The sequence below is a fragment of the Penicillium argentinense genome (assembly GCF_028826775.1).
Source record: "Penicillium argentinense strain IBT 30761 chromosome Unknown utg000009l_segment0_segment0, whole genome shotgun sequence".
NCBI lineage: Eukaryota > Fungi > Ascomycota > Eurotiomycetes > Eurotiales > Aspergillaceae > Penicillium > Penicillium argentinense.
The window spans coordinates 2,809,580-2,829,632 of record NW_026622668.1 but is presented as its reverse complement, the minus strand read 5'-3'; the positions used below and the strand labels follow the sequence as shown (position 1 = coordinate 2,829,632).

The 20,053-nt window shown below is 51.6% G+C and overlaps 8 protein-coding genes across 8 annotated transcripts; 2 read left to right on the top strand and 6 right to left on the bottom strand.

Moving 5' to 3' along the window:
* Positions 1–1,053: 1,053 nt before the first annotated feature.
* N7532_008638 (uncharacterized protein) lies at positions 1,054–2,571 on the bottom strand (the record flags this gene model as incomplete). The annotated part of the gene is made up of 1 exon (XM_056621130.1): positions 1,054–2,571. One exon carries the CDS (start codon positions 2,569–2,571, stop codon positions 1,054–1,056), a length of 1,518 nt encoding a protein of 505 aa, XP_056471936.1.
* Positions 2,572–3,242: 671 nt separating this feature from the next.
* Positions 3,243–4,432, bottom strand: N7532_008637 (alternative oxidase; the record flags this gene model as incomplete). Its single annotated transcript, XM_056621129.1, has 3 exons — positions 3,243–3,753; positions 3,818–4,108; positions 4,167–4,432. The coding sequence occupies 3 exons, from the start codon at positions 4,430–4,432 to the stop codon at positions 3,243–3,245; spliced, it is 1,068 nt and encodes a 355-aa protein (XP_056471935.1).
* Positions 4,433–5,616: 1,184 nt separating this feature from the next.
* On the bottom strand, positions 5,617–6,289 carry N7532_008636 (acylphosphatase; the record flags this gene model as incomplete). The annotated part of the gene is made up of 5 exons (XM_056621128.1): positions 5,617–5,790; positions 5,865–5,934; positions 6,039–6,051; positions 6,156–6,186; positions 6,275–6,289. 5 exons carry the CDS (start codon positions 6,287–6,289, stop codon positions 5,617–5,619), a joined length of 303 nt encoding a protein of 100 aa, XP_056471934.1.
* A 578-nt stretch (positions 6,290–6,867) lies between these two features.
* On the top strand, positions 6,868–8,986 carry N7532_008635 (putative glycerol:H+ symporter (Gup1); the record flags this gene model as incomplete). Its single annotated transcript, XM_056621127.1, has 4 exons — positions 6,868–7,114; positions 7,177–7,244; positions 7,324–7,896; positions 7,973–8,986. The coding sequence occupies 4 exons, from the start codon at positions 6,868–6,870 to the stop codon at positions 8,984–8,986; spliced, it is 1,902 nt and encodes a 633-aa protein (XP_056471933.1).
* A 207-nt stretch (positions 8,987–9,193) lies between these two features.
* On the bottom strand, positions 9,194–10,087 carry N7532_008634 (putative HIT finger domain protein; the record flags this gene model as incomplete). The annotated part of the gene is made up of 1 exon (XM_056621126.1): positions 9,194–10,087. The coding sequence occupies one exon, from the start codon at positions 10,085–10,087 to the stop codon at positions 9,194–9,196; it is 894 nt and encodes a 297-aa protein (XP_056471932.1).
* A 536-nt stretch (positions 10,088–10,623) lies between these two features.
* N7532_008633 (uncharacterized protein) lies at positions 10,624–11,113 on the bottom strand (the record flags this gene model as incomplete). The annotated part of the gene is made up of 3 exons (XM_056621125.1): positions 10,624–10,704; positions 10,812–10,917; positions 10,983–11,113. 3 exons carry the CDS (start codon positions 11,111–11,113, stop codon positions 10,624–10,626), a joined length of 318 nt encoding a protein of 105 aa, XP_056471931.1.
* A 496-nt stretch (positions 11,114–11,609) lies between these two features.
* Positions 11,610–17,525, bottom strand: N7532_008632 (dopey family protein; the record flags this gene model as incomplete). The annotated part of the gene is made up of 7 exons (XM_056621124.1): positions 11,610–12,878; positions 12,937–14,405; positions 14,459–14,688; positions 14,738–16,974; positions 17,037–17,186; positions 17,243–17,367; positions 17,435–17,525. The coding sequence occupies 7 exons, from the start codon at positions 17,523–17,525 to the stop codon at positions 11,610–11,612; spliced, it is 5,571 nt and encodes a 1,856-aa protein (XP_056471930.1).
* A 136-nt stretch (positions 17,526–17,661) lies between these two features.
* On the top strand, positions 17,662–19,947 carry N7532_008631 (guanine nucleotide exchange factor MON1; the record flags this gene model as incomplete). The annotated part of the gene is made up of 5 exons (XM_056621123.1): positions 17,662–18,436; positions 18,500–19,353; positions 19,405–19,586; positions 19,644–19,878; positions 19,939–19,947. 5 exons carry the CDS (start codon positions 17,662–17,664, stop codon positions 19,945–19,947), a joined length of 2,055 nt encoding a protein of 684 aa, XP_056471929.1.
* Positions 19,948–20,053: the final 106 nt, after the last annotated feature.

The window sequence follows — 20,053 nt, the reverse complement described above, 5'->3', positions numbered from 1 at the left end:
CGAGGGATGAAGTGGCCAGAGTACCGTTGACTCTGCAGGCGAGGGTACCTCCGGCTCCGCCCATGGACTATGGGGCGCCAGGTACCGCACCGCCCCTCGGTATGCAATGCCAGGGATCGGCGCGGCGATCAGATGGAAATGAAATCACTCGTGCTGTTCGAACGGATGGTGCCGTTTCCACTAGAATCTGTCATTGGATCCGAGCTCATCGATTCGTACAACATTGGTAGTTAAAGGTACCCCAGGTGCTCTAAGCATTGTATACTGCGGCAAGGACCAGTGTCTCAGCCTCATTGTTGAAATTTGTTGAAGTATGGGAGACACAGAATACAGGCGAAACATACAACAGGAAAGGAGAACTGGTTATCTGGTGGTGTGAAAAAGCACAAGAAGCCAGTGGCCGCCCCAAAAATAATTACTCGTAACCTCTGTTGCTCCTCTGCCCTTTTTTACAGTAGACTCGGCCTGCTACTATGGTGGAGCCTCAGTTTGGCCTACCATTCAACCTGGAACAGTCGCACGGCTGCCGGCGTGTATATATCTCAGGGCACCCGCAGGTAATGAATTTGCTCTGTACCCGAAGGCACCTTCGGGTACTGAGTACCTAGGTAGGGGATAAGTTGCACCTGCCAGGGCCAGGTTCATTTCAAGGGGCGCGGATCTGCACCCATGTGCTCTAGCGTCAGGGCGAGTTCGGATCTAACGGTGCCCCGTGAGGCCTAATTTCTCCATGGGTTCGAGCACGTCCGCAAGTCGGCAGAATCGGAAGAATCAGCAATGTTGGTATCATAATTAGGCGCAGTCTCGTCTGTGAAGAACAAAGGTACAAAGACCGGAGAAAACAGTATATAGTATATAGTAAGTATGCAATGCAATTTCCGAACAGAGCCAAACAGTGGGCGAAAGAACAAAGTAAAACAGTATACCAACACCAGATGCGGAGACGGGCAGAACAGTCAGGGACGGTTCAGGGGGTATCTAGCCAAGTGCCCATGATTATAAACAACGAAATAAGAATGGGAATCAATCAACCGAAATGCACATGGGCGTCCTTCAAATCAGACCAGCACTGGGCGGCCGTCCCGGGTTGGCCGCTATCCAATCTCGCACCAGCTCCTCGCGAACCGTCTTGCACCAGGCGAGCAGCGCCGCATCAAATTGCTTCCAGGCAGTGACGGTGCTGCTCTGAACCACTCCCATCACATCCACCACCAGCCGCAATTCCCACCGCAACTCGGCCGCTTTCACCCAAAAGCGCAGATTCTCCGCTTGCCGATAGGGCTTGGCGATGTCCTGGTGGAAGGCTTTAATTTCACCAAAGGGACGCTTTGATTTTTTGACGGCGATATTGTGCAACTGCACCAGGATCCGCCCGTCACGGAAGCATTCGAGGAATGCAGTTGGGGCCGGTTCGGTGCCTTCGGCTTCGGCGACCGGGGTCCATTCCGGCAAGGTGTGCCCACCAGGCATCAAGCTGCGAAGAAAGGATTCCTCGCGGGACCTCTCTCGTCCGGCCCAGTCGCCACGGGCCCAATCCCAATTCTCCCGCTCTTGCGCTTCCAGATCTTCGAGAGCCCTCTCGCGGACGAGCATGGTGCGCACACCGGAGATCCATCCTTTGATTACATCGCGTTCCTCATCACGGAGCCCGCTAGCGAAATGCCGTGCGGCCCAGCGTTTGAGTACATCGAGCACATGGAACAGTTCCTTCCGGATTTCGCGCTCTGTTTTGATTGAGGCCAGACGTTCGGGGTGCTCATGTGTCGTATAGTAAATCTTTGCGGCGCGGATAGCGTTGGTCACATCATCCAGGATGCACATTCCTTGCGCTTCCTCTTTCGTTTGTGGGGTTGGAACCTGGTTCGATGCATCGTCTTCCAGGGGTTCGGGGATATCGCTCGGGGAAAGACTGGACCGTAATGAATCTCTGGATTGAGGCTCCGCCCCGTTCTCAATGGCCTCCATATTGGCATCTGCTTTATCCAACGCTTTTTGTAAATCCCGACGCAGGGACAGGAGATCTGGCGGAGGCGGTATATGGTGCGTCTTGATGCTGTACGTGCTGACTGTGGGGGGTAGCATCACCTCGCCGTCCTCGTCTTCCATGCTGGGATCAAAGCCCGGCGACTCGGCCATCTCTGTCGGGCTGGCCGTCAGATCGTCCATGTGCCGTTCGTTTGGGGTGATCAGCACCCGGGGCACATTCTTCGCATTCTTCTTGTCGAATTCCTTGCCTCGACCGGTCTTTCCATCTAGCAGACCTGTCCGGGCAAAGTAATATTGTAGATGGGCAATACTCCCCAGACTCATCACACTGTCCCGGTGACGAGCCGATTCGGAGAACTCGGCTCCAAACGCACGAATGTATCCATGGCGGCGGGATGATGTTGAGACAGTCGATCGGGCATCAGCCGAGGTCGCAGAGGAGGCGGAGTGGGAGGAGACGGAGGAGAACGTACGCTCTGGAGAGGAGTATGAGGAGATGGCCGGCGTTGCTGGAACGGAGGGTGAAGGCGAGGATTCCCGGACTGGGGGTGAGTTCACTTCGTCGAAGGTCTGCGGCTCTTCCATGGTGTGGTGTCGCGGAATGTGCTGAAACTGTTGTCGCACCAGAATCCTGTGTCCACACAACCTTGGTGTGCAGTTCGGAGATCGCGTGGGCTGTGACGACTAGGAAAGTTCGGCTCCGGAATTCTTCGACAATGATCGAATGGCAGCGAGGAATTGGAGTAAGGATCGCAGCGAGTCCTGGCGTGGTCGCACGGCCAACGCCAACTCGGAGGTTTAATGAAAGGTGGAAGATCGCCGGCCGAGAATCTTCTTTGGGCCAAAAGGGGTGTGTCTGGCTAACGGGGGGACACTAAAAGGGGGAAAGCGGGTCGCCGCTTCACAGTTTGATTAAATTTATCTATGATCCGTGGGCAAAAGTAGTCAATATCGGGAGTCCGGGGGATTGTGATTATTTTTGAATCGTTTCACCCGGTTAACCGGGGAGACCAATAAAGACAGTACGCTATATTACTAGTTGGGGTATACATGTTGCCTTCCAGCAGCGAAGAACTGGTGGGTGCCCAGGCGGGTTTAGCCGGTGCCCCGCGTTCCGGTTCCGCGTCGCGTCCCAAACCACCGTCAGCGTTGGTCTGCGCGGCTGTTTCGAAGTGGAGAGCTTCATCTCATTTTTGCTGGCTTCTCAGTAAGAGGCCATTGTGTCCCGCCAACGCCCGTGTGATTCCCCGCAAGTCTCAAAAAATGTCTTTTCGCTCCCATCCTTCGCCCTTCAGGTTTTCCATCCCCTTGCTGGGGTGTTCCTTGGTTGGGTCCTGGTACTGGGTCTGGTAGGGGTTGGGATCGGTTGCCTGGACCAGGTTGCCGAGGGTATGGTTGACCTCACGATGCTTGGCCTCGTCGGCGCGGATGTACATTAGCAAGTCCTTCATCGTGCGCTTGTCCTCTGGCATCTGCCAGTACTGGACGGCAATTTCAGGGGCCTCGAGAGTATTCCACTCGGGAAGCTTGCCGTCCTCCAGCTCTTGGATGGCGCGGGTGTAGGTGATGACCGCCTCCTCTTCCAGATACCCAACGAATCGGTGGCAGATACGGGGAGAGATCAAGTAGGATAGGAAGAAGCCGTTGAAAAACACGCCTTGCGCTCCGAGGACCATAAAACGCATGAACCAACCGGGCTCGGCGAGCTTCAGGAAGGTCAAGAGATGCATGCGTTCATTGAATGCCTCCTCCAGCAGCGTTTCAATCCTAAAAGAGACGAACCAGTTGAGCATATTGATTGCTTGTTGTTCCTTCTCGGGGTTGTACATACCATCCATTGTCACGCTTCATTCGTCGAAGACTGCGCAGGTGTCGCAGCATTCCACCGACCATGCCGGGTACACCCGCCACACTCTCCAGGAAGATGAACCGAGCCAGCCATTTCTTCTCGGTCATCTTAAACTTGGCGTCTAGCTCCTGGCCGGGCTCGGGATGCTTGTACCCTGTCACAAAGTCCATGCCCCACCGGAAGATACGGACGGTGCCCAAGGCCACCCAGTCGGACCAATTTGTTGCATCCCGATGAGCGATCTGAATGGTTCGCATCTGTGACTCGGTGTACCTAATCCTCGTATTAGCCGAATGTCATCAACGGACGGAAGCGGGGCACGGCTGCTTACACTGGATGTACCCATGCCGATTGCACTTCTTTCACGCCTGGTGTCTGCGGCGGTGGGAAGTATTCTTTTATTTGGTTTTGGGGAGTCGACGAGATAAGTCTTTTCGAGCTGTAGGCGACCGGTGAGGAGCGTCTGTTCACTCGGAATGAGCCATAGAAGGTGGTGGGGGTAACGCCCGAGTAGGAGCGTGCGGCCAAGCAGAAAAGGGACTGAGGTCGCGCTGCTACCCGTAAGGGCGTCGTTGACGAGATTGTTAACGAATTCATCAGTGGTGAATCTGGTGAATGGTTGTATGAAAGTGCGGAGAAAGTGTGAGAAAAGAGTCTCTTGGTGAATAGTTGGTGGTATGTCTGAGCCTTCTCAGCCAGCGTCACCGAGCGGAGAGGGTTTTATATGTCTTGCTTCAGGGTTTTCCCAGGACAGGTCAAAGGCCGATCGAGTGGAATCCCGATTACGAACGAGCAACTCCTGGCCAAACCAAGAATGGAGTGCGGCTGTGCCTGGAATCCCTACAGAACCAGGATTACATTCCCTGTGGCTCATTGGCCCTGCGAGCCCTGTCGCCCTATACTTCTTAGCGTCGTACGCGCCCCCACTTTGCGATCTCCCGCCCTGCGGCTCCGATGCCATTGCATCGGACCCGATGGACAACTGTCTCTGCCTTGCTTGGATACCCTCGAACAAGAAGCAAGATCAACCGCCTTCCCATTATCCCTAGGCCAAACACTCGGTGTTGCCGTGTCCTGGCGTTTGTCACCCGATTACCGTCACGGTCAGCCTGACAAAGCAGGTGACCTCGGGAAGAGTCGGGCGGTGTCTGACAGCCGCCCTCCCGCTTGAGCAGATTTGAGTCACGGCCTCCCGAGAAAATATCGGCTTCAGATGCCGGGTGCAACCCGGGACTTGTTTTGAAGATTTCACCGGTGGCAGATTGGGTATTTTTGGGGGGTAACGAGGATGTGTGAATTTTCTTCCCCGGCGCTTGCCGAGAGTAGTTTATGCCCCTGTGATTGCGAGTATCTATTCGTGGATCGTTGGCCAAAATTGCTTTATTTTTATGACAAGAAGGGTGCTTATGAGCGTACTTCTTCCAATGCATATTTCGTAATATATATAACAGACGAGTGATCCAACACCATTTCTAAAGACTGTAGGATGCTGATGGTCCAAAGCACTGGGTCTGGTCTCAACTACTACTACTGTGTAGCTGTCTGACCAGCCAGAGAGGGCGCGTGGCCTGCGGCAAAATGCAAAACAATAGGGATGTAATTACGGCAATATCCCTATCTGATCTACTCAAAAGTCGAGGCCTCCTTGGAATTCTGAATCTATTCAAGACTTATCTACGATATTTCGCAAAGATTCTGGCTGTGGACTTAAAGGAGATCGGTATTTTCGCTAACTTGGTAATTGCATGAAAGAACCATTTGGAGTCAGGTTCAAAAGTCACTCAAGAGTGAAATCGAGATTCCATAGTTCGCATGACAGCAAAATGATCCTCACCCTCCTTCAGCTCGAGCTCCTTCTTTTCGAGCTTCACAACGTGAGCCATGCGAGGTCCCTTATTAAGCTGTTGGAAAAGTTTTTTGATGGTCTCTTCATCACCTTGGACTTCACCTTCGACCTGTATAGTTGAGGTTCCAATTAGAAACAGTGTTCAGGAATAAAAGCGGCTGGTGGGAAGAAAGGAACACTCACTCGTCCGCATGTAGTGTTTCGGCACCAGCCCTTCAAGTCGTGACTTGTGGCGGCCTTTTGAGTGAAGTCTCTGTGGTCAAGTCAGCCGCCAATACTTTGCTGTATTCAACATGATGTCATAGCCGAAGCTGCCTGAAGTACTACAGGAGTACTCCAGAGAACGACGGGTCTTACCGGTACCCAACACCTGAAGATCAATGTCAGCTGTGTTCAGATTCTCATACAGACTTGTGAATTTTTTTGGGGACAAAAATATGGAGTCTGAGGTGCAGGTGGGCCGGGCCTATTTACCTTGGACGGTGCCGTGAACGAGGAATGCAATCTAAGATGGAAATGTCAGCTCAGTTGTGGTGGACCTGGGGATCGAGTGTTCCCCTCGAGGATTGGCATGAGAATTCCGAAGAGCATACCCGTTTGGTCGACATGGTGGGGGAAAGTAACCCGGCCGATGGTGATGTGAGAGCGGAGGGCGGCCAGATGTGTAGAGCGTGCATCTTGTTGGTGGGCGCTGCTGATCTAATCCTGTCAACACGCCTGGTAGGGTGTAGTAATTGAAGGCTAACTACTGAGTACTTTTAGTAGAAAAGTGGCATGTTCCACGGACCTTTGCCTAATTTAGTACCGTCTTAAATTATTTCCGTTTCGTTAACCTTTTTCGTAGTTTACTACACTAGTGTCGATTCAATAACACGTTGGTCGAAATGCTTCGGTGTTAATAGTCGACTCTAATATAGCAGCCCCCACCCAAAAAAAGCAGAATACCTACTTCCGGGACAATGCAGCGGATCTGCAGTATCCCATATGACTGCAGACTGTAATTCGAGGTGAATCAAATGAATGCACTCTTGTATACCCTCAGACATTCGTGATAATCGGCGGGTCCTGATTGGGAATCGCCAGTCGGTGCCTCGGCCCCTGACTCCGACTCCGACCTTTCGGACTCCACAACTCACCCTCGAGTAAACAGATCTCCCCTCCGCTCGCGCCATGCCACTGCGATAAAATGCCTTCCCTTTTCGCTTGGCTCCGGCGGCTCTACTCGCTCGATACTCTCGACACTCGCTTCACGGCCACCGCCATTCCCCCTGCCAACGCGGCCGACACGCGACCCTCCAAAGATGCCCGCGCGAACGCCATTGCCCAAAATGCCCGGGAACCCCTCTGGCGCACGCCCGAGTTCTTCATATACTATCTCTTCTTCATTACACTCGTTCCTTTGATGTTCAAGACAGTCATTGACGCCTCAAAGGGTGAGTTCTGTCCACCACGAGGCGAGGCTTGTCACTGACCACGGATCTTCAAAAATCTATAGACAGCCACCCTGTCTACGCCACATACTCTGATCTCCTATCCCCGGGCTGGATTCCAGGTCGTCTAGTCGTGAGTAGCTCTCTTCAATGTTTGCTTCCAGGGCTACAGGTTCGGAACTCGAGCTAACTCAAGCTGTTTCCCTACCCAGGACAATTCCGATGCGCAATATGCAAGCGTCCGCGATAATATCCCATACCTCTTTCTTCTCCTGATTGCGCATCCATTGGCTCGCAAAGTGTATCAATCATTCGCCAATCGCCCCAATGTGGAAGCAAAGTCCTCGGTAGCGGCGGCCGGAGAGGTGCAACTCGAACAACGCATGCGGTTCGATTTTGGATTCGGATTGGTATTTATTGCGGCACTTCATGGCATTTCATCCTTGAAGATCTTTTTGATTTTGTTTATAAACTACCGAATCGGCAAGGGCCTTCCTCGGGCCTATGTGCCCGCAGCAACATGGACCTTCAATATCTGCATTTTATTTGCCAACGAGCTGTGCGGTGGATATCAGCTGGAGCATATTGCATCTTTCTTGTCTCAAGGTTCTGGAACACCGGGAGAGAAAGAAATATTGCTGGTTCAGTGGGCCCGGGCTTTGGATGATATTGGAGGTATCATGCCGCGATGGGAAGTTCTGTTCAAAGTGACCGTGTTGCGTTTGATCAGTTTCAACATGGACTACTATTGGAGTGTGGATTACCCTGCAGCAAGTCCAATTGAAGTAAGTTCCTACTTTGTGTTCGATATGGTCCCTGTTTATCTGTGTTACCGAACGTCAACTGACCGAGTTCTACAAGAAGAAACAACTCGACCCTGCAACCCTTTCTGATCGAGACCGAGTCAAGATTCCTGCTGATCCAGCCGCTTTCAATCCTCGTAACTACGTCGCTTACGTCCTTTACTCGCCATTGTACCTGGCAGGTCCCATCTTGACCTTTAACGACTATGCGTCCCAGCAACGATACACCGCGCCTTCGCTGACTCGCGCCCGCACTGCGCTTTATGGCATCCGCTTCTTCCTCACCTTCCTCTGCATGGAGCTTATGCTTCACTACATCTATGCAGTGGCTATCTCAAAAGCATCGCCGAATTGGTCACTCTTCACTTCCGGTCAGCTCAGCATGCTGGCGTTCTTCAATCTCCACATCATTTGGCTGAAGCTGCTTATTCCCTGGCGCTTCTTCCGCCTCTGGGCGCTGGCTGACGGCATTGATCCTCCAGAGAACATGGTTCGCTGCATGTCTAACAACTACTCTGCCTTTGCATTCTGGCGTGGGTGGCATCGCTCATTTAACCGCTGGATCGTTCGATACATCTATATCCCTCTTGGAGGAGGCGGCGGTGGACAACGACCGGCCGGAGCAAAACCTGCCTCGTCACCACCCCCTTCCGGAATTATGTCCAAGTTCCTCCAAATTCGCAACTTTCTGTTGGTGTTTACCTTTGTCGCCCTTTGGCACGATATCAACCTTCGTCTTTTGATGTGGGGCTGGCTCGTCACGCTTTTCGTTCTTCCTGAAGCTCTGGCTGGAATGGTGTTCCCTGCTAAGCGCTGGCGCTCGCATCCGACTACATACCGCGTGCTTAGCGGTATTGGGTCCGTTGCCAATGTTCTCATGATGATGATCGCCAACCTTGTTGGGTTTGCACTTGGCTTGGACGGGTTGAAGGACTTGCTTTCAAGTCTGACAGGATCCTACTCTGGCATCGCGTATATGATTTTATGCTGCGTTGTGCTATTTGTTGGTGTACAGGTCATGTTCGAGATTCGTGAGGATGAATTACGCATGGGAATCAATCTGAAGTGCTGATCCAATCCCGCCCTGGCTCAATTTTTTCTACCATTCTTTATTCTGCTGTATAACAAGAGTTAAATGAAATGACACAATGCAGACATCCTTAACGCTCAAATTACGCTATTATACAGTTCCCATTATTCATTTAGTCATTAAAAAAGGTAGGGGAATGAGTATTCTCCACCCAGTATGTAGTGTACAATCCAGATTTCGTCCTTGGTCCTAATAGAAAGCACCACATCTCGAATCCTCATGCAGACGATAGCAATCTAGTCCACAGGTTCGAACATGGCAGTTCTTGCACCGAATCTTGCCCCAATATCCACAGATGCAGCAGAAACCTCTTGGAGGCTGCGATGCGAGTGGTGGCGCTGCCCGCGACGCATTATATGATAGTGGCGGTTCGGCGAGAAGCCGCTGCATGATACGGTCTGAAGGCATATTCGGGGCGTAGGATCGCAAGAGAGGATCGTTATCGTGTTCGGTCTTTAGTAGCCTCGGTCTCGATTCCTCCGCCTGGGTTTGCGTCTCCCCATCTGCAGCCTCAGTCTGCGAGGACTCAGCAGCCGATTGAGAAGCCGAATTTGCCTCAGCCAAAATGCGTTTGCGACCCGTAGCTTTTTTTGCAGGGCCCGTTGCAGGGGTGGAACTTCGTCGCGCAGCAGCCGTTGCCGCCGCTTTACCAGCTCCCTTGGCGGTGACATTCGCGTTGCCTCCTCCTTGGAATGCACTCAAGCCACCTCCGCCCTGAGCAATGGCGGCCTCTTCGTCATCAAGGTAGTTGTTGAATGTCTTCTGGGACTGTAGGATCCGACGAACGTTGGACGTGGTCTTCTCGCGCGTTTTGCGTACGCCGGCCTCCTTAGCTTGTTTCACAGGTACGGCGATTTGTACGTCACGGTGATTCTCCTTGTTGAGTTCGGCGATATGTCGGGCGATCGCGTTCGCGCGCTGTGAGGAGATGTCGCCGCCTTTACCGGCGTCGCGGATGCCGCGTTTGCGGGATAGAGTCGGGGCTGTAGCGGCTTGGGATGGACCCAATCCGCGATCGGTAACGTAGGTATAGCCCGGTTGGGCTTGGGAAGAGCCACCGGGGAGCACTTCGACTCGAAACATGGCCTTCTGTGTTGAGGTGAGGATGTTTGAGGAAGGACAATATGTATCAAGCCGGCGGCGAAGGTCTTCGCGATAAGCCGCAGTTTGCTCTGTTTGCACCCGTACGGCTGTTGACAGGCTTGGTCTCATACAATCAAAATTCGAGATACCCAGGCATAGTGAATTTTGAGAAGCCTATAAGAGCTTTTACTAAGTATATTAAAGTAATTGAAGCTGACTTCTAGGCGAATAATAGAGATTTCAGTTGAATGTTTGCTCGAAGACAGTTGGCTGTCAAAAATATCCTGAATCCAGCTTTGCAATGAAACTCCTTAGATACAGTGGGATGGTGTCGCTTCATACATTGCGAAAAGTCAAGGGTATCAAAATTTCATTGTATCTTTCAGCAGTATATTGGCATGGGAAGCACAAGAAATGTTGGTGGGGTGCAAAAGTTACAAGATCCAACTTGAATGGCGCAAATTCGACGCGGAGACACACCCAACACCCGTAAACCAGTAAGTACAATCGGAAATCAGCGGTAGATATCGCAACTCCTATTTCTTCTTCAGCTGGTCAACCTTTGCCTCCAGCTCGGAGATGTACGACTGGAGATTCATGGTGGCAGTTTGGAGGGCCTGTTGATGTAAAATCCCCCAATCTCCCCAGAAAAGTCCGGGGAGAAAAGACGGCGCAGTTAGTGGCGATGAGCAAAGGAACCAAGTGACAAGGAAGAGAGCTTTACCGAAATGTCTTGGTTCAGCATTTCGTTGGAGATGCGGTAGTCTCCAAGCACATAGTAATAAACGGACGCGCCGGCCGCGACAGCGCCGCAGAGGAAGCCGAAGACTCTGCACATGAATTAGTACGCGCAAGGCCATGGAGAAGCCACGACAGGATTGAGGTCAGAACATACCCTCCACGGAAAGCTCCAACGGGCTTCTTCGCGGGCAGCGGCACAGCCTCCCAGCGAGGACGGGAGACCGAGAAAGGCCGGGTGACGACGCGTGCGCGCAGTGGCAAGAAGACCTTTGACCGGACAGTCATTGTGGAGAGAAGGCTGTAATCATCAGCAACTATTTTTTTCCCAGTAGTATGAGTCAACTGGTCGTACAAGAAGCAGAGATTCGGTGGCGAGGAGTCGTGGACAAAGGAGGTGACGTTGACGCGGAGGTCACGGGCACCCGCGGAAGCGCGAGTATACATTTGCGCTGTTTTGGCCACCCCTGCAGAAGAGCCCAGGGACATGTAGAGCCCCATAGATGTCCTCCAGGTGCCTGGTAAGATTGAATCTGCTTTCAAATGTACATATAAAATTGGAGACCACGATTCTGAGGGAGTAAAGCTAGCCGATACATAAACAGTCACAGCGTCGGTTGTCCAGCCGTGATTACTACCGAATGCAAGATCTCGGACGAAACAGCGAAGCCAGCTTGCGACAGATGAAATAGGTATACTGGGTTGTAGAACTACAAAATGCTTCGACAGAAATGCCGCTACAGAAAACATGACCAAGCTATGCAAGCAGAGGGCGCCATCGAACTCAGTTCGCCATGGTGCTCTCGTTGAACAAGTCCGCCAATAGGTCATCTAGACACACCCCCATGTCCACACTTTCCATGCCGTACGTGCTCTCGAAGACGTAGATACTAAGTCTGTCAAAGAACGGACGCAGGACTCTTCCGACGATCTCATCTTTGGCTGTCTCCCGAATTTGGTCTGAGACAAGCCAGGGCCGTTTGTGGCCACTGCGAGCCACAGGCTCTGCGGACTCGCCGGACACAGTTGGGGAGAACAACTCACGCGGACCAAAGCTTTGTGAAACCTCATCAGCCAAGGAAACAGGCTCCCAGCGGTCAGGCGGGTAAACTGCGTCGATGGTATCTGTGACGAAGAGCCATTCCAGAAGCTGGAAATCATCAGGAGCAATAACCAAGAGTACATCCAGAAGCTTGCAGGCTTGCAAAAGGGAATAAGTATTATAGAGCTCTGATTGCAATCCTCGGGGAACGGCAGAGATGGCTTCTTGCAACTCGGCGTTGATCAGCGGCCAGAATTGCGCCATGGTCGATGGGGAGTTTTTGAGCGCCAGAGCGCGTAGGACCATAAAGATTTCTGCCCGCGTCGCAGACGATGGCGACGAGGAGCTTGTGGCAGCTAGAAGATCTTCCAGCTTTTGAAGTAAACTTGGGAATTCACCGACAAAGTAATCCGTGTTAGCAGACAGGATCAGAAGTGCAATGCGTCGGAGATTGAGTTGGGCTTTGCGATCAGCTTCCAGTCGCGCCGCGGATGCTCCGACGCCGAACATAATTCCGGCCGCGCTGGGAGGTGGAAGTCGGCTCAATATCTCAGATAGGCGATCTTTATCGACGAGAGTCCATTGTCGCAAGAGATCCATCCACGTGCTCTTTGTCAAGTCCACGTGCAACCCAAAGAAACGTGAATCGTTGAATGCATCAGCGATGTCTTTCTTCCACAGTTTTGCTGCGGCTGGCACCTTCGCCATTTGTTGCAAAAGAACCATGACATTACGGTTGAGGTTATTTGGGAAAAGCCGCGAACGAATGAGTGGCCCGACCACGTTTGTAGACACGCCGCTAATGGCAGTGTTAATACGATCCGAGTCCCCAAGCGTAGTGATAAATGATGGCATGGACACCGCGAGAATACTCAACATGTCATCAGGCCCAGTGTGAGAAACTGCTGTGCGGTCATAGTCGAGCGAGGAACGCGCCATCAGACCACTATCCTGGTTGAGACCCAAGGGTTTGCTTGTAAAGACAGCTGTGAGAAGCCGCAGAAGGACATCCTACAGATATAACAGTTAGCAAAATACCAAAAATGCGTCTAAGAAAATAGAAACATACCCCGAGTTCTTTGCGCATGCGGCGGTCTTCTCCAAATGTCGTGTTCTCCAATTTCGCCCCAAGGATAGCGGCAAATTCAATCAAACGCGGAAGAATCTGGCGATGGGGGAATGGGTTGCTGAGCACATCACGCAAGAACGTCGTGCAATCTGCCCAAATTTCGTCGAGGACATCATCATCAAGAGAACGTGCATATGCAACCAAGAAACTGGCGAGTTCGGACTCAGAGAGATTCGAAGTCAAAGAGGACTTGCGGCTTGGATCCAGAGCAGCCGGGTTGGTGCGTGTATAGATCGCATTGAAGACGGCTGGAATGGAGATCTTTGGGCGAGAGCCCTCTAGGGTGTGCAAGAGGCTGAAGATGAGAGTGGCAGTTTCGGTGTCAGACTTGGTCCACATTTCAACCAGTGTCTCAAGACATTCCAATGCTTCAGCAGTGAAGAAGTGCTCCAGAATTCGCCGTGATCGATTGCGCATACGCAAAGACGTGTACTGAAAGGATGCCATGGATTCGGAGTCTGGTGGCGCGCCAGTCTTGTCCCCCGCACCCCATGCCCAGATAGAGAAGCAGAGACGAGTGGCGTCTTGGAAACAGAGAAGAACAGTCAATCGATCATTAGCAGCGTTGGAGCGGCCCTGGCTTCCTTCGGAGTTGAAAACTCCTGACACCATGTTGCCAAAAAAGCCTTGGGGCTGGTCCGGACTTTTTGCTGATGGAACATTTGCTTCTTCTACAATAAGACGCTCATGTGCATGGGCTATGCAGGTTTCTAGGCCTGTAAGCAGGGCATTCGTAACATGCTCAGATCGGTCCTGTGGCCAATCTTCTGTTTTCTGGAACGCAAGCTGAAGTCTTCCAAAAGAAGCCTTAATTTCTCTGCAAAAGCATTCCACAAGCATGAGAAGAATATGGTAGATCGAGCCCGAATAAAGGGGGAGAACCTCACAGAGCAATCCGATCCACTTGTCCACGATCTCTCGTGACTTGACAGAACTGATTCCTTTAAGGAGACAGTCAAGAAGTTTTTCGGGAGGCCGCGGGAAGTGAGAAAGTGAAGGTGCTCTTTCTGCTTTGTCGCTCGTGAAGGACAATATGGAAGGACTGGTCAAGCGCTCACGAGAGCCTGCTCGTTGCTGCCTTGGCCGGGGTGGAGGTGCAGGTACATAGGCCTGCGCGAACCGTACTTTGAGCGCTGCAAGAAGAGCGTCAATGATGGCCCCCTGGACTGCGATACTGCCGCCTTCATCTGACGCAGCAATGAGACGATCTACCAGGAAATCATCAATTCCAGACTCAACCAGATCTTCAGCCCCAGGTCCCAGGAGAAGTTGGCGCATGAGATAAAGGGTATCTTTCTGCAATCTTTCTCCTTCGGTGGTGACAGGGGTGTGGCTCGACGTTTGATCACTTATGATCTTTAAAGTGGCCTCGAATATGGTGGCATGGAGACTTTTAGCATCCGCATGGTCTACATCAATATATTAGTCTCGCTCTTGCTTCATATAATGGCCAGGAACTTACCCTCAGACTTGGACGCGTCCGTGCGCTTTTCCATTTGACCCAATGAATGCGTCAGAAGTGCAATCCATCCGTTCTGAGAAAGAGAAGAAATGATGTTTGACGTTGTTCGCAACAAATAATTACACTCCTTGTAGTCATCCGGAGCAATAGATTTGCTGTCTTGATCGGTCTCGCTGGGAATATCACGCTCAAACAATTCTTCGAGCTTCAGCACCACAACATGGAAGATCCTATAAGTTGTTAGTCTAAGTCTCAAACCTAGCTAGTTGACACCCTTACCTATTGATAGAGGGCAGATCCTGCAGCCATTGCTGGACACTCTGAGAAATGTCACCGGGCTCCTGAGACAAGAGATCGAGTACAATGAACAATGGCCGTTCAAGCATTGAGCACTGGTAGGAGAAAAGGTTGCCCCCGACATCCAGAACTTGCTTGGGCGGCTGTTGCTCGTGCGTACCATGGTGACTATGGTTCCATAGAACATAAAACTTCTCGGCCTGGTCCTCAGATGAGAGGTGATAGGATCCAGGGACCTTGGAGTTCATCATCAGTGATGTGATGGAAGCTTCAACCAGGTGATCTACCCAGGAGATTGAGTGCAACAGCCAAAGACAGCGCACAGCTTCAACATGGAACTTAGGGCTCAAGGGGGAGAGATACAGCCATAGATGTTCAACCAGGCTGGGAATAAGATCACTTGCATCCTCATAACTGACGTAAAACCCGGGAGTATGAATGAAGAACAGGTTCGTCACTGCAGAGACAATGGTAGATATGACCGCAAAAGCAGCTGTGGTGGGGTTGTCATTCTTCGTGGCCAGCCTTTGAGAGATGGCTTCGAACAGTCTTCTGTCTCGAAGAAGACGTGATTTCGGAAGCTTCTGGAGTAGTGTCACCAGGACATTGAGCTTTTCGTGGAGAGAAGAGGTATTATCATCGTTTCGTAGAGCCTCAATGGAGAGCTCAAGAGCTTCTCGAATGATCATTTCGCCAACATGCTTCGGGGCAAAGGGAAGAGACGGAAGTTCAAGACTGCTTTTGCTGGTCTCATAAAAGTGATGGATCTTCTTCAGGATGTCTGAACTTCTGGTTTTCATGTCGTGGCCAGACCTGTCATGGCCAGATTTCCTGGAGAATGCCCTCTCTATAAGCAGTGGGATCAGTGAATTCAGCACATCATTCAATGAATCTGACGCGGCCTTTTTGCTGCTATGGAGACCCGGTTGAGACGTGTGCAAGGCTGAGAGTTCGCTCATCTTCACAAGAACCGATAGCGTCAAAAGAGGAACATGGTTTTGGACCATGTCCTCTTCCCGAACATTGAAGTTCTCGAGTATGAACTGGGCAAGCCTCAGGTTGTGGAGGACTTGATCATGATTACTGTTCACGTCACTCACGAGAAAGTCAATCAGACCCAGAAGCTCCGAGAAAATGACGCTACTTTCAACCCCATCGAAAAAAGCACTTGCACTCCGAAAAACCTCTTCGAAATGGCTTCTAGGTGTGTCCTTCTCAAATGATTGAACACTGGAAATTGTCGGCAGGAACACCGCAGGTACAATATGGCCACCGATTTCCCAACGATCCATCAAGGAAAGAGCAATACGGAACGGCTTAGTCCTCTCCGACGGAGTTCGCGGGGCGTGCTTGATCATATTGAGGAGACCAGTAACCAACGGTTTCAGGCCAACACGACTGAAGTACTGAGATTGTGAAAGCTCCTTGGCATCGCCAGGAGATGATCGAGTGGTTTCGGATGAGAATTTCCGACCCTCGATAGAAGATCGATCATTGGCAGGCTCCGGCCCAAGAAACCATGCCCACAGGCGTCGATTCAAGCTCATGTCTCGCCGGGTAACCACCCCCACTGCCGCAATGATCAACGTTTGCAGATCTGCGTCCGGAACCTTGGATTGTAGGATGGGGGAGTTGAGAGGCAGGTGCGTGACAAGCAAGTCCAGGAAATTTCGTTGTACCAGAAGCTGCTCGTCAGATAGTCCTGATGCGAAGCACCTGATAAGCAGTCCTGGCTCAGGCAAAATAACCGAGTCTGCTGCTGCCAGCATTTCTTGTGGAATCTCATTCGCATCATTCGTGTCCGTTGCGCTCTTCCGGCGATCGGCGATGCCAAGCTTTGGGAGATAGCGGTTTAAGTATGCGAGCACGCCAAGTCGTCGGCTCGAATTGGTAATGGAGGCGAGAAAGAGGCATTGCCAGAAGTATTGCCCTGAGGCTCCAGCCTCGGATGTTCGTTGGGTTTCCAGATGGCCAGCAGCGTCGCGGAGTTTGTTGATTATGCGCAGCGTTGGTTCAAAATCATCAGTCTCTTCTTCCAGGCCAGGCAGAAGGGCCAAGAGAATCGCCTTTAGAGCTGGGCGTATAGCCCATGGCTCCAGATCCACAATATATCCCTCCACCAGCGATAGAAAAAGGGGGCGAACGGTGAGTGAGGCAAAGGTCAGAGTCGGCGCGAGTCCTGGAAGATATAAGGGTAGATCGTGCGACAATCCCTCGAGCTAAAAGAATGGGCCAGTCAGTCAGTAAACAGATCCATGGTTCAACAGCTGCCGCGCATTACCTTGATCAATCCGAAAATGTACGTGTACACCTCGAGGGCTTTCTGATGGACGCCCGAGGGCAAGGACGGGTTCAAACATTGGGCAAGCCGCTTGGAAACTATCACTTTATGAGGGACAACTGGCTGATCTGGCGGATGGGTTTGGAGAGCCTAGTTCAGACGTCAGCAGCACTTCAAATTGCAAGGATGCTCATGCGCAATCTCACCTTCAGAAGGCGACTGAGGAAGGAGATGTAATCGGCCCATTCTTGTAGAGCGTTGTCGAACAGCGACAACGCTCGCTCGACACTGGACGCATATCTGCGGTAGTTTTTGTCTTTCTTCAAGGATCCTAAATAGAAGAACCGCTGTCAGACATGATAGCCGCACGATGCGGGCGCTTGTGCAAGGTCGCATACCTTCTTTTCCTTGTAGGCGCGAGCGCGTCAAGGAGCTGTCGGAGCTTGCGGGGGAGTTCGACCTGGGAAAGGCACTGGGATCAAGGCTCATGGTGCCAATTTAAAGCTTCAAATGGATGCGAAAGCGGCAGACTGTCCTCCGTCATATTTAGGTCATCGAGAACAACCCTGGTGGGAGGGGACGGCGAGAGTTGACGATGTTCGAAAGGGCCACGCAGGCGGCCACGATGTTTTGTCCGCCCTTGGGAGCTTCGGCCGACGTCAGTCGCCGCCAGCCCGACTCCCCCACGGCGACACGCGGGCTCTCACTCTCTGCTCTCCCACCTCCGGATCTCCTGTATGTATCGATAACGCATGATTTGTGCCCCGCTTCTAGCGACTGTCTCCAGAAACGCACGCCTACCGCGGGGATGAGTACACCGCAGGCAGACCTTCAAAGCGACAACTGCGATAACCCCAATGGGCCCACCAACGAGACATCGGCAGCACCCTCCGACTCCAGCCCGTCCCATACCGAGCGCGTGGATCGTACATCTAGCCCTGAGGGCCTGCGACCGCCATTACCGCCGCGACCGAACACACTAAGCTTGTTGAATGATGAAGCCGCAGCGCGGGCACCAACACTACAAGCGGAGGCCACAACGGCCGTATCTCGAACAGAGATCGGTACCCAGTCACCAGAAACTACAGGACAATATTCAAACCCGATCGTTCGAGGGCTATCGCGGGGTCTTAAGGCGCGGGCGAGCCTAAGCCAACTAGCCAGCCCGAAGGATAGCGATGCAGGGGACTCGGCAAGCATCCGCAGTTCTATACAGAATGGCGATCTTGGGGAGGTAGAGGCTTTGTTCACAGATTTCGTGAATACAGTACCAGCGGGTTCAGCGGACGCGTCGAGCTTGCTTCACTATCCCGAATTCCCTGCTGATAACGTGAACGATGAGGAATTTCTGAATGAGTTTGACACGATTGGAGAACTAGACGAGAATGCTGGGAACGAAGGTGTGTGTCCCTAGGGATACAATTCAAGGCCTGGATTGTGAATTGAATCTTACCGATTTCTAGATTTGCTGCTTCAACAGTGGAAAGCCAAGCAAAAACATTACATGATTCTATCGGCTGCTGGTAAGCCAATTTGGACTCGCCATGGTGACAGTGGATTGGTATCAACATATGTGGGCGTCATCCAGACCATAATATCATTCTATGAAGATTCAAATGATCGGCTCCACGGCTTTTCGACTGAGGATACTAGGTTCGTGATCTTGACTCGTGGTTCACTACATTTGGTCGCGATCAGCCGCTTGATGGAAAGCGATACTCAACTACGGCTTCAGTTAGAGGCTCTGTATATGCAGATTCTCTCTACACTGACACTTCCATCCCTCACGCATCTATTCTCTGTTCGTCCATCCACAGATTTGAAGCGACCGCTGCAAGGATCGGAGACACTTTTGTCTTCACTAGCGGATAGCTTCACGCGTGGATCACCATCTACTTTGCTGTCGGCATTGGAATGTCTCAAGATTCGCAAAATCCATCGCCAGGCAATCAATACTGCGCTTCTCAAGACAAAGGCCAATAACCTCCTTTACGGCTTGGTTGTGGCTGGGGGGCGTCTTGTGAGCGTCATCCGGCCCAAGAAACACTCTCTACATCCGGGTGACCTTCAACTTCTCTTCAACATGGTTTTTGAGGCTGATGGTGTTAAAGCTGGTGGCGGTGAGAGCTGGATTCCCGTCTGTCTGCCTGGCTTCAACAGTAGCGGCTATCTATATATGTATGTCAGCTTCCTCGATCTTCGTAATGATATCGAGGACGATGATATCTCGAAAGACGAATCAGTCGCGATTGTCCTGATCAGCCCAGAAAAAGAAAGCTTTTTTGACATGCAAGCAATGCGTGACTCTCTGGTTGAGGTATGTGATGTCCTATACTAGCGTTTGTCGCCCTTTCTAACCCTAAACTAGCAAATGCAAAAGAATGGTAGCCTGGAAGCCATCAAGTCTGCCGTTGACCAAGGTCGACCAACAACCACGGACATCGTCCCTGGGACAGTGCTACATCACTTCCTATACAAGTCGCGCGCTAACGTCCAGTTCACTATGTCATCATATGACCCCGAATTCACTTCGATATCTCGACGCCGAAGGTGTGTCCGTGATTTACAAGGTCTCTGAGATAGCTCATGATTTAATGCTGTAGCTAGACTAATGTCGACATACAACAATCTCCACGCAAGCATTCACGCCAAGAACACCCATGTCAAGGTACATCACTGTGTTTCGCGATCAGCAACCTCGTTCGCATGGGTAACTCCGGTCTTTGAGCTTTATTGTATTGCTGAGCCAAACGCAAATCGAAATGCTTTGGTTCAGAGCGCTAGCAAAGTTGCTCAATGGGTTCAACAAGAAGAGGAACGGCTATTTATAATAGGTGGTGCGGTATGTACAAACATATGAAAATCAGCAAGACGGTCATTGACAGAGCTGACGATTTGGTAGGTCTTCTAACCAGTCTTGTCAGCATCGTGGCAGGCCTACGTATGACAACACTAGATACGTTGTTGTAATTGATGCTTGAATATTATGTGATATACCCAATAGCAAAGTTTGACAG